The sequence below is a fragment of the Pocillopora verrucosa genome, chromosome 3 (assembly GCF_036669915.1).
Source record: "Pocillopora verrucosa isolate sample1 chromosome 3, ASM3666991v2, whole genome shotgun sequence".
Taxonomy (NCBI): domain Eukaryota; kingdom Metazoa; phylum Cnidaria; class Anthozoa; order Scleractinia; family Pocilloporidae; genus Pocillopora; species Pocillopora verrucosa.
In genome coordinates, this window is record NC_089314.1 from 10,233,148 (window position 1) to 10,246,646 (window position 13,499).

General features: G+C 39.1%; 2 protein-coding genes across 3 annotated transcripts; one reads left to right on the top strand and one right to left on the bottom strand.

The window, feature by feature from the left end:
- LOC131776982 (ras-related protein Rab-20) lies at positions 1–6,357 on the bottom strand. Of its 2 annotated transcripts, none has more exons than XM_059093196.2 (5): positions 6,210–6,357; positions 3,755–3,838; positions 2,761–2,857; positions 2,169–2,225; positions 1–1,085 (listed from the first exon to the last, which is right to left on the bottom strand). In XM_059093196.2, exons 2-5 carry the CDS (start codon positions 3,781–3,783, stop codon positions 612–614), a joined length of 657 nt encoding a protein of 218 aa, XP_058949179.1. In that variant the 5' UTR covers positions 3,784–3,838; positions 6,210–6,357; the 3' UTR covers positions 1–611. The 2 variants fall into 2 exon arrangements, with proteins under 2 accessions (XP_058949179.1, XP_066020642.1); XM_066164545.1 differs by lacking the exon at positions 6,210–6,357 and adding an exon at positions 4,528–4,852.
- A 206-nt stretch (positions 6,358–6,563) lies between these two features.
- LOC131777002 (uncharacterized) lies at positions 6,564–10,632 on the top strand. Its single transcript, XM_066164619.1, has one exon. It carries the CDS (start codon positions 6,733–6,735, stop codon positions 10,114–10,116), a length of 3,384 nt encoding a protein of 1,127 aa, XP_066020716.1. The 5' UTR covers positions 6,564–6,732; the 3' UTR covers positions 10,117–10,632.
- The last annotated feature ends 2,867 nt before the right edge of the window (positions 10,633–13,499 follow it).

A 13,499-nucleotide genomic window follows, 5' to 3' on the forward strand; every position in this document is an offset into this window, starting at 1 on the left:
TGTCAAATGCGGCTTTCTATTGGTTTCTTCATAGAAGTTGCTTGAACTTATGTTTGTCGACCTCAAATTACAAAAGTTAGTGTTACTTGAACCAAATGTATACTTCGGTTTTCCATTTTCTATTGCGAATTCTCACTCTGTTAAACCAAGAGAATGTAAACTGTTTACATATATCCTTGGTTAAACTCTGTTGAACCAAACATGTTTCGCTATTGTGAAGGGGGCAGAGGTTACAAACTTTAACGTATAACCTGAAAGAGCCGTCGCTTTATGATAGGAAACACAGGCCCCTCTCTATCATACTGCCTGCCTGCAAAGGCCCACACCAACCACCATCTTATGCCAAGCAGAACCGTCTCTAGATAAAATCAGATGCAAAATAGGGCTACTTCGTAGAGGATCTTTTCTGCAACAACCGATGTCCCAGTTGCCGTAGACTCTTTTCATTCAATCAAAAGAAAAGAAATTTTAAGAAAAATTGCTTGCAATCAAAAAGTTACCAGTTGATCGTGGTATAAGAAGCAGAGTTCATCGCGGTAATTATTTTCCATTCCCTGAATAACATTTCCAATCGTTCGAAACCTAGGTTAGGATTATGGCTTTGGATATTCTCAGCAGCATTTCTTCGTACTTTCGTTTTGCGTCTGTGACTTATTTTCAAGATCAATGCCCGTCGTTTGTCGCAATAACCTCTTTGCAGTTTCTTCATCGTCCAAAGGCAAACAGGTGTTCAATATAAAATCAAAAACTTTCTGAACGTTTTCACCAGATTTTGCACTCGTTTCAAAGAATGGTTTCTCGTTAAAACTACCGGTAGGTCTTCCCTTCTTTTCATTTAGTTCCAAAGCTAATATTTCACCAGCGGAGGACGGAATTTCCCGAGAACTGCTCGTTATAATATCTTTTTTTGTGCCTACTACCACCACAAGACAGTTTGGTTCGGATGCGTCCAGCAGTTGTAGATAGCGCTCCCTTAGCGCGCGAAGAGATTTGCCCTGTGAAATGTCATAAGCTAGAATAGCTGCTGAAGCGCCCCGACAGTAAAATGAAGACAGGCCTGAGTATCTCTCTTCACCTGCCGTGTCCTAAAACGAAAAAGAAAAAATTATTTTTAGTATGCTGACTACACTTTCGATGAAACATCTTTCCACAGGCACTCTTTGCTATTTCTTATCTTCTATGCTGAGCATCCGCTGCCCCCTCCCCCTCCATCCGCTTCCCCCTCCCCCTCCATCCGCTCACCCCTCCCCCTCCATCCGCTGCCCCCTCCCCCTCCATCCGCTGCCCCCTTCCCCTCCATCCGCTGCCCCCTCCCCCTCCATCCGCTCCCCCCTTGTACAACCTTTTAACAGTTTTTTTCCTGTAAACAAAAGTTGTTTTTGTTGTTTTCCTTATGGAATACACACCAGTTCTCCAAAACTGGAGTACTGTTGGAAAAAGGAGATCCCATTTTGATCCTGATCACCTGTTATATGTACTGGAAACCTTAAAAAAATCGTAAAATAATGACTCGACCAGAAGCACTGACAACGTCGAAAGGCAACGGTGACAACTCTTTCAAGTTAATGAATGGCTGCTTGATATTGGGTTTCAAAAGTAATCCGGGATTACCTTGAATTTGTTAAACGTCGCTCTGTGATTGTTCTACAAAACTCGTGGTATTCTTTCAACCAATCAGAAGTAAACCGAGTACCACGTGTGACCAAACACCTGTGTTTTCCCACGCTTTTGGTAGATTGGTTTTCTTCGCTTTGAGTTCCCTTTGGCTGATGATGATTTTAACCTGACTGGCCATGTGATAGCTTTAGTTTTGGTTTTTCGACGACTATATCAAATTTGCTCTAAAAGTGATAATTAACAATCATTTCACAGTAATTGCTTTTATTCAAAACTGGATCATTGGATAATGCAATTCAAAAGTTTTCATTGGCCAAGCCATATGTGTTATGAGCCATTATAACATGAAAATGAGTTAATGTTAAAATTGGGAAGGTTTATCCATGTTTGGGGGCGTTCTTGATGAAAGAATTAATCCACTTGCACTAGTAGGATATGATATGATTATGGCCAACTCAGCATTCTACAGCGGCTATCTATCATCCCATATCCAGTGCGTGCTCATGGAATAATTGTTTAGTAATCTATAGAATACACATAAACACCATTACCCAGATGGCAACATTGTATGGTCCCCACTGCTTTAGAAAGAAAGATGCTCCAATAGTCTGTGGGAGACATGACAGTTAAAGCATTTCAGCCAAAAAAAATTTGACAATTTTAGGCATTAAATGTCTCATATAAACCTACATGTGGTGTAATCATATAGTCTATATGGCCATAAATTTCTTGTAGCCAGTAGGGGTTGGTAAGATTAAAGAACTTATTCCTGGTGGTCTGTCAACCAGTGTTCAGTCATTCATGGACCAACTGTCAGCCCCTCATGTGCTCACTGTTGCAGTTTGCTGAGTGATAGGTCTGGGATAAACTTAACAATGCAGCAATGCAATGTACTCAAGAAAGAGAAAATTTTAAAAAGGCATTAAAATTATGAAAATAGGAATAAAGGGTATGGGGGAAAAGATGAAGATTCAGTTACCAATAGGGATTCCACAGCCTAACTTTTGATTACCTTGTGGGTTCTCTGACTAACACTGAGCTTCAGGGTACATGTTGGTAGGTGAAAGTTGTGTATTGTACAAGGTTCAACCTTGTTATTTTCTTAAAGAGGTAATTTTTCTGAAGCTCTTATAAAACACTTACACTGATAGTATCTCCTGTAAAGACTCCATTAAGATATCTTTGGATCAATGAGGTTTTTCCAACACTAGTATCACCAAGAATGATCACTTTCAAATCTCTGTCAAAAGTAACACCAAAAAAAAGTAATTTTGTGGAAATTTCACAGTTTAAGGAAGTAAATCCTCTACTTCAGTTTGTTTTTCTTCAATATTTTTTACAACTTTCATTTCATTAATTTTATTCAGTTCTTTGTTCATTCTATCATTCATTCAAGCATTCAGAGAGTTACAATGAGTCAGCCATTCATTCACTTTGTATGGCATTGTGGTGTGTTTTGCAGGCTACAGTTTACTTTAGCCTGCTGGCATGATTATTGAGACTGTTTTCTAGTCACTTCTTTTCATTATATTTATTTCTTTGAGCCCAAGTCAATTTAAACCTCCCATAGCATTTTTTGCTAAAATGAATCTGTGGCAGGGCCCAAACATATTTATGTCCTTGGAAGAACATAAACTGCTCATTGTTTTATTAAACTGTCACAATCAAAACAAACACACATTCAGAAAATCCATTAAGCAATGACCATTATCGATTGTGGGCCTTCAAGGTGATCATGACAACAGTCAATCACCAAAGTCATAAAACCAAATCACTGTTACTCCTAAAAGTTTGATCATGGCACATCTGATCCACTTATTTATATCAACTTCATGACATTCTAGGGATATTTCAGGTGTTCACACTCTTGTTATCTTGTTAATCATTCAACTCCCATGAGTGGCTGAAAAACTTCTCCTTACAATATCAGTACAATATCAAGCAGACAGTTGATGAGAATCAAGTAAAAAATACATCAGGGGATTAAGAGTTGATCCAATACCAAATTCTCCAAACTTACATGTACATCATAAGAATTGTATGACAGACAGTAAGGAGAATTACATGAATTTAATAGTATCTATAAATTTTTTTTCCCAAAATGACCTGACAAGAATGAAAAACATATTTCTCTTACGCTTTCTTTTTAGTCGCTGACTGCTGCATCTTGAAGGCAAGGTGGCTCTGCTCTGTCTGCTTCACTCTCTTCAGTGTGTTACATCTGACAATTAAGAGAAATAATAAGTATGCACTTCTGACAGTTTTTTTTCTTTTTTTTTTTAACAAATTACCTGAATGCTTGGTTTACTCTACTTGTTCAATGATTTCACAGGCAAAGCCACACTTCCTAATGGTTTTTCAGGCTAACTTCCACAGGAGAGGGGGTGGGGTGGTACTTACTAGTAATAAGACCAGCATGGATATGCCGCTGAGTGAGGTCACTTTTCTATGTGGATTTACTATAATGGGATTGTTCTTACAATAGAGTTACTAGCATGGAGTCACACATTTTTGGCATTTTGAGGGTTAGAAAATTCTGGTAAGCAGGGATTATTATTGCCATTAAATTTTGTCATCATATTACCAAATGTGACTACTGATGGGGTCTATAGTTGAACAAATAATGGGGTAAGGGTTTTGAGAGGCCAGTGGCACATACCCAGTAAAAATAGACCCAAGTAGCCTTCCCCCCCCCCCCTCACCCATTATTACTTCTTGTACAAATGAGATAAGTCTATCACAGGTTGTACCCTTAATGGGTATCTTGTGGTTTCAGCCATATTTTGTTAGTAAGTGCAGCCCCATTTGTGTATCAGGCTAAGATGTTCAAATAAAACATTTATTCTAGGTTAGCTATGTGATACACAAAGCGTATATCACCATGACCGCTAACCCTGTAAAAGAGCTTACCATGCTTCATTTTGACTTTGGGTAAAGAGTAGCACTGAAAGAGTGTAGACTAAGACACACTCAGTAACAAGTCCCTGCTACAGTTCTCTGCAACAAAGCAACATGCGTGTCCTCATGCATTGCTCTGAAAACAAGTCCTTTTATTCAAAATTGCAGCCATAGCAAAAATTCAAACCAATTTCAATTCAAAATATTTTCATTCCAGCAACAGACATCACACCAAGTGATTTGCTTCCCTGAGTGTTCTGACCTTACTATGTGTCATTAACCTACTATACCCTTACATCAGTATCCATGTTCTTCACACTCTTCTTTGTATATTTCCCTTAGTACTGATAAGGAGAATTTGTATAACAATCAACATTTCTTGGGTTGGGAATCATTGGCTATGTCATCATGATCTTAATAAATGATTTAGCAGTCTTACTGTAAGGAGAAATTAGATGTTGGTCACTCTTAGGGTTTAAAGGATTAAAGAATGCAATCCTTGTGAACTTGAACAAGGCCTCTAAGCCTAATAACACTAATGAATAGGGCTCTTCAGCCAAGATCAGTCAATCCAGAATTCTTCACACTAACCAAAGTGAAAAAGCTCAAAAAGCTCAAAGGCAAATTACAACATCAGCTGCCAGTAACCCCTGAACATCAAAAGCATCCACAAGTCTTATTATGTGGATTGCCTAAAAAAAGTATGCCCCATTGAGCACCTTTGGGCACTTTGCAGCCACTAAAATCAGCTGGATTACAGAAATGAATTTTAACAAATAGATTTCATGTTGCAGTGCACCTGTTCGGTAACAGACTACAGATCACACCAAAACATGGTAAGAACAAAAAGGGGCACACTAGGCATAGGCAAGTGTCATTGATAATCTTCAGCTCTGATCCGTCACTGTACAGACCTACCAAAACATGGAATCTATTTCTTTTATATGAACAAAAAGCAATAGATCATGAGTAGGAACCCATGTAAACGCACCCATAGTTCAGCTTATCATATAAATAGGACATATACAACGATTCCAACGATTTCAATGAAATTGAACCAAGTTATTAAGGGCTTTCGTGTGACTAGAGTGGTCAGTTGGTGTAAGTAACCCCTGTTACAGACTAGTCTTACAGTGAAAGCCAGCTAGCATCCTGTCTACAGATTGGATAATTTAGTGTAAGAAACCTCTATAACAACAGTCTAGCGATAAAAAAAAACTATCGACCATTTAGTATACAATATATACAGCAAAGGTTACAACAAATTTTCCAAAGAAGAACTTTGGAATCATGATCATAATCCAAGTGGATCGCAGGTAATAGAGCCGAGTCTGTTGTGTTCTCCCAAAGGCAATCCACAATAACAAAATATCTTCAGAAAGAACTCCACAGAGAATTATCTGCGACTCAAAGGCCAACCGCGACAACGACATGAGAAGGCGTTTCTAAATGTTTATTGTACAGTAAACATTTAGAAACGCCTTAGAAGCTCATTGACATTAATTGAAACGGATAATGACACGATCCTCGGTGATATACAGTTCAATAATTCCTAAGCTGAGACAACCTGAAGTAAATTGTGAGGACGAAAATATCACAGCTTATTTACAAGAACATCAAGGGGCCTCGATTCTCCACAATGATACACGTAGGTTTCTAAAATAAAATTAGGTGTAAACAACTTCAGAACCTACCGGGAAGTTTAGCGTTCGTTCCTTGATCCTGCACATATAACGTAAAAATAAGCCAAGGCAAGAAAACAAGCTACGAAATTGAGGTATGATTGAAAATGGACAGCTTAAATTTAAAAGGAAAAGAAAAGGAAAGAGTATGAGCAGTCCAACTCACAACGGATTGAGTTGAATGTGTTCATCCCCAGGCCTTTCAATTATAATAGCGTGCAATGTAACCAGTTACGTGACTCGAAGAAGCAATGACGTCAAAGGAAAATTAAAGTTAATTGTATTCCGCTATCCTGCTGTCACGAAAGACAGTGATGCATTGGACCTAGGATTTCGAGACATCTCAAGTGGATTGATTGACCAAACTCGAATCCGATTTAAAAGTAGCGAGTGTGGAGTGCATTACGCTGCCTACCAAACTGATTAACAGCGCGATGGAACGTGGCAAATGCTTTCTTTAAAGTGAAAGGATTCTCCGTAGTTAACATAACTGCGTTGAACGTTTCCATCGATCGGTATACTTCTCTTGTTCAAGATGGTGTTAACCAGAAGCCAGGCATCTCGCCGCACTAGATATTCAACACAGCCGCTCAATGCAGCTCCAACTGGAGTTCATGAGAACCAAACTAGAATAAAAAGGGGACCTAATGTACGAAAATCCAAACCCGCAGCCCAACCAAGTAATCCTACATTAGCAAGTCGTCTTTGTGACTTGATGGACGAACTTTCAAATCAAGTGACACTGTTCAAGCTGGCTAAGCAAGTGATAAAATTTATCTGGGAATTAAAGGACTCTTACCCGAAAACAGCTCTCTGTATATTGCCTATACTTGTTGTAATCCTATTGGTTTATTTTGTCTCGATAACTCCTGAGTTGTTTAAAGTCTACGATAATGCAACTAATGTTTGGCTGCGGCTTTTTCCACCTGATTTACCAAGCGTTTATTTTAACGGAGTCTCGTGGCCTCCAAGGCATCGATGGGTTTGGCGTGAGGAGGAACTTTCGAACGTAACGAGACGGATAACGGCAATGTCCAAAGAACATGATGGAAAGCAGGTTCACATGTATTTGATCGGCGGTCCAGGTTCGGGGAAATCGGAACTCGCTAGACAAGTGGGGCTTCGTTTAAATGAATCTCTGAAGCAAGACCGTAGACCGGTTGACATAGTAACAATCCAGGCTGCCACTGTCACTTCGCTCATATCAAGCTTTGACGACTCAATTTCTGCTCTCAGCAAAAGTTCAGCCGAAAAGACGGACGGTATAAAACAATTAAAAGAAGAGCTGGATCATAAAATTGGCGGTTTGTTCGCAAAAGAAGGAGATGATTTCAAAACTGAAATGAAACTTAAGATATATTATGCAAAACTTTGCGAGCTTCTTAAACAACGAAACAGTCGCCCAGTATTGATTTTCGACAACGTGCGAGAGTTGAAGTGGTTGTTCAACTACCTTAACCTTGAGCCGGGAAGTCAGCATTTTACGACTTTTGTAGTTATCGTTACTCTAGAAAAGCGCGTGTCTTTGACAAGACTAAGTGATTACGTAGAAGTGCAGGATTTATACGAGGGTATGACCCTAAATGATTCTATTAAACTTCTGCAACTAATTACAGGATTAGACAAAAGCAATGAGCACAATGCTAAGGAACTCGCGATTATTCTCGGAAGGCAACCACTCGCTGTCGCAACCGCGGCGATTTACATAGAAAGCGTACGCCAAGGTCCCCCCAAGCGTTCTACATACTCTTATTCGAACTACATATCTGAGTTCAATCGAGACATTAAATTCCTTGGAATGGAAGAGCAACTGGAATGGCAAGAAAGCGACGCTTCGGAGTACGCTGATGCCATGTACACCGCTGCTCTAAAAGCGGTTAAGCATTCGGCTCAGATTGATCCAGTGATTCGGGAAATCACCTGTATTGGATTTACAGATACGTCGCCGCTTAGTCTATCCTACGTCCTCGACTTCTTGAAAACGAACTCGAGCCATCAATTCACAGAAGCGCAAGTCCGAAACTCCTTAAGGAACGTGCTTTTTAAAGTGGCGGGTCAGGAGAACCACCAAACTCTGCACACTCATCAGGTAATCCGAGAAGTTTTCCGTCGCGTTTGCAAGGTAAGTCGTTATAACCCGAGCTGCCTTAATTCAGCATTCTGCAATCTGACGATCAGTACTAATGCAGATTTCAGTAACAGCCAGCTGCTGATCTCAGGTGTCTTTCAGCGACTCGTTTCATCCTTTGAGCGGCAGCTGAATTTCACAACCTCATCTTTGCTAAACGTGGAAAACGCCACGGTAACAGAATCTAACATTGTTTTTGGCTCTGAATATTTAGATATCCTGACCTCGCTATGCATATTTTCCTCGAGGGAAGGCTTGAAGATGGAATATGTGATGAGAGTCAGTTTTTCAGACACCTTCTTGCGGTTCTTTGCGCACAACTCTGGGTATTGGCCAGGTTTGATCAAGGCCACAACAAACGAATTCAGACTAAATGAAATAGTGACTCTGGCAAACTTGCAGGCAAACAACGGCTCTCGGTTTGACTTACAGACAATTCTCCTTGTTCTAAGCCTGCATAGCGGAGCCTCAAAGTTGCAAAAAGAGCATTTCATGACCGCAATAAACAAGACTTCGACAGGGATTGCGCAACTTATTAAAAAAGTAAATGACGATACAGTTGTCTTAAACAGAACAAAGCCACTTCTTTTGAACATCTTAGGAGCGATGTACCGTGGCTTAGGGTATCCTTACCGATCAAAGGATCTTCATGAGCTTGCATTTGATTTTTATCGCACAAACGTCACTGACAACAGCACAGGAGAACACACTACAAGCAGCGATAACGACCAAGAGGTTTTCTTAGGCAAGGCAAGCACTCTACATAAACTCGGAATCATTTATCGTTACCTAGGTAACCTTGCCATTGCTCAGTCTGCGCATGAGTGGTCACTTAGTCTACTAAAGCAGTTATCCGGGGACCACCGAGTGTATATTTCAGGTTCACTTCTTAACCTAGCTGTTGTTTATAGCCGCCTTGGGAAGTACTATGATGCACTGCGGTTGTATAATCGCTCATTGATCATGCTGCAAGAGATATATGGCCCAAGTCATGCTAGCGTGGGGAGGCTTTATACCACCATTGGAACTGTCTATTATCGGCTTGGAGACTTCAATAACGCCACACAACATACAGAACGTGGATTGCAAATACTCGAGGACTTTCACGGAGAGTTACACCCTCATGTGGCCGAGGCACTGAATTTTCTCGGATTCATGTACAGAGATCAAGGACATTTAAGCAAGGCTAAGATTGTTCTGGAACGCTCCACGTCTATTAAGGAGAAGGTCTTTGATCCGGAGCACTTCATACTTGGAGAGGCTTTAAACGATCTAGGGGTGGTGTACACTCGTCTGGGTGAAGGACAAAAAGCCAAGATGGTCTTACAAAGAGCACTGCATATCTTTAATCGTACTTGGGGAGAGGGGCATACCTCAGTTGCGACGGCCCTAAACAGTTTAGGAGCCGCCCACAGCGCCTCGAGGGAGCTAGAAGAGGCGATTTTTTTGCACAAGACAGCCTTAAACATTCTCCTTCGAATGGACATGAGTGCCAACTTGGAACACTTAATTGCAGAGACAAGACAGCTCCTTGGCAACGCTTACATGGCGACGGGAGGCCTCGAAGATGCCAAAGACATGTATCAGCTTTCGTACTTGGGATTTAAGAAGATTTACGATTCCCATCATTGGAGAGTTCAAGGTGTTTTGAAGAGCTTAAGCTCTTTAGGGTACGTCTTAAACAAATCCTGCGAGACAAATGCTCTCTGTTTTATAATTAATTTAAACGCTTTTTTTGCCATCATCCTAAGTGAAAGGCTCATCACATTTGAACAGCTTATTTTAACGTAGTTTTTTCTTTGGGCTGGTAAAATTTTCGAGTTCTAATATTAGAAGTATAATATGAAAATACAATATGAAAATTGATAAGCTTGATGAGGTAACAATCCTCTTTGGTATTTCCGATAATACCCCTGGGAATTGTTTGTTAAATCACATAATCATTCTTGGAAAATATACCATTTATTCATGTCGTTGTAAAAATATCAAGCCGTCTGTATCCTTACTGAAGGCTAAAACATCTGAAACTCGGAAATTTGAATTTTTGATTGCAAAAAAGAATAAAAAAGAATCTATTCATTATAAAAAATGGGAAAACATGTTATTGTAACTCAATAGATGAGTATCGGGTATTAACAGTTATAGACGCAGTTGTATATACAGTCGTTCTACCAAAAAAGGAATTTGATGTAGAAGTATTTGTACAAATTAGGTTTATATTATTATATAACCACAACATAAATTAAATCTAGCCGACTGTGAATGTAATGTAATGTAGTATTTCGTAATTAGTGTTAGTGAGTAGCGTAAGCGTTAGTGTAATTAACTTTGTATTTGTTTGTATTATTCTAGTATTTGTGCTTTAAGTGAAAATAAAAAAAATAAATTAAAAAAAATTAAAAAAAATAATAATAAAAAAAAAAAATAAGAACGTGTGTTAACCTCCCCTTCCACCCTCACGTGAAAGCCACGCCTCCGAATGAGATCTTAAACAGTCATAGCCAAATTAAAGGAAATAGGAAAAAATAGCTTCGTCTTAGTTTGTAAGCTGATTGAGCCCAGGAGCAAAACTTAATGATGTGGTGTGGACTCCCGGATAAGAATGGTTCTGTTAAAGACTTTTGGAGGTGACAGTAACGTGACAACATGACTAGATGTCGCTGTCACTCAAACAGTCCTTAGTCACGACTACCCCTACCCGGGTGGTCACCCGACTCATTTGCTGTGTATCTACACGGAGATCAGTGGAACTCTTCATATCCTTCGCTGCCGTCGTTTGGCGTAATACGGTATTGCCACAGGAAGTCCAAGCTCGCACAATGAGCCTCTACAAACATGTAAATATGTCTGGTTTTTTAATGGGCATGGACACACGCATTCTTCACGCAAAATTCAGAACTAGTTTCAAATAAATCCAAATTTACGTCCCTTTTTTGCTTGTTCTTAGGAGATTTTTTTAGACTGACGTTGGGCAGTTTAGTTCATTCTTGATTCCCCTCTTTGCCCTCTGGACAGGATTATGCACCTGCATTCGTTTAGGTTAGTCAGGAAATCGATACAGGAACCAGTGGGAAGACCGAAAGGCACAGAAATACTAAAAAATATAAATAAAAAAGGGAATTCATAATTTTCTTCTCTTGACGTAATTGGTACTATTAATAACACCGGTGAGGGCGGATTCCTTCAGGGGAGGGGAAGGGGCAGTCGGCGCATGAATCGACCTAATAAATTTTGAGAAAAGAGTACAGAGTGGACTTGATGAAATAATGAATAGATTTCGGGATGTAATGTCAATCGCGAAGCACTTGAAGAGGTGTGATCGTCCTAATCTTGAGCCTTTTCTTAGGCAGCTGGAAAGGAAGGACTGGACCTGGACTGGACTCTTAACTTGACCTTTGGATGTTGTTTTTAGTTGCTAATATTGATTACGTCACCAATAATTAAATTAATCAGTAGATAAGATATGCTGACTGATTGGACAAGCCTGACAATACTGATGTAAGTTTTGTAAGCTTAACTTGGATGAATGACCCCTCCTTGTAGCATGTACAAAATATATGGGAAAAGGACTCCAAAAATGAAGTAGTGAGACTTTCTTATCCAGTTGAAGGTCATATGAATACTTGCACAAAACTCAACACCTTCCTCTCCCCTCCCCTCCCCTCTTAACACAGCAGACACAGAACCTGATGCCGTATTGCAATTCCATGTATCTTTCCAAACAACATGGAAAGAGTAAATACTACTGTTGTGATCACAAGAGCAGTTAGGAGGGTTTCATGATTGCTGTGATGTCATCTCTCTGGTGGGTTAGAAGAGGCAAAATCACATAGTCCAAAACCCAGTTGTTCAAGGAGTGGATGAAGCTATCCAACAGATAAATCTCTATCCAGTGGCTAAGTGGTAACAAAACATACCGCACTGTCTAAAGGATAGAGATGTATCCAGTGGATAGCATTGTTGGAACACAAGGTCTTAGTTTTCTGCATACATAATAAAAGAAACACTATTAAAAAGCAGCCCAGGTTTCTTCAGTTCACATTTTTAATTCTTCTCTTCTTCTTCTTCTCACCATACCAATGAAAACTCCCCTGTCACAAAATATTGTCAATAACTATCCCCTTTGCTTTCGATAAGTTATTTACAGTTTAATAATACAGAGCACAAGACGCAAATTGTTAAAGGTAATTTACTTCCCATGACTGAAAAGTAGCTTTCAGCTTGAAAAAAACCTAACTAGGAATGTTTTTCAAGAAAGTTATCTAAATAATAATTTAATTAAATTGCAGCACTGAAATTGATAGCAAACTTTTCCTTTCCAAAAAATAATGTAATTGGATTCTCAAAACATACAAAGGTATTTTGAAACCCTGCCTGTGCACCAGTTAAACACTATTCCTCAAAAAAATTTACACACTTGCAAGTATACAAATGATATCTCAAAGCAGTTGAGATTGATCCCTATCTGGAGATCTAGTTCCTCTTCAGTGAAATTAAGTTTGAAATTCTACTTGACATCAAAAAAGGACTGAAATGTGGTTTGGTACTGACAGGGAGAATTTGCTTAACAATCAAAGCTTCTTAGGCTGGCAATCATTTCCTTCATTCTCTTAAACTTAGAGAAATTAGACCCTGGTCACTTTAAAGGTTATGCAAAGAATTTCTGTCAAAAAAACCTAATGAAAAAAAAAAAGAAATGAAGTTAAAGAAACTAAAGAAACAGAATTATATGACTTTCAAAATAGAGCTTGATTTCTTATAAATATCATTCCATCAACACATCAAAAAAAGCAACAAAACATTGCAAGATGTGTAAATCTGTAAAACACCAATGTTTACACCTGCACTACTTCAAAACCTCCTCTGTTTGATCACCTTCAAAATTCAAACTCAAAATCTTAAAAAAAAAAATACCTTTCATTTGATACCAACTAATACTTAATACATGCATACCTAGTTATGACAAGTCTACCTTGAGACCACAAAATGTGGTCTGTACTGCGTAAACAATATGTTACATCCATCACTGACTGCACATGTAAAATCTCAGAATTTCAGCTTTTATCAGTCTAAAGGTGGTCTTTTTGGAAATAAATTTCCTTATTTATACGGCACCAAATCAATGTTATGATCCTAAGAGCAAAATAATTGTCCTTTCAAGGACCAAAATTAAG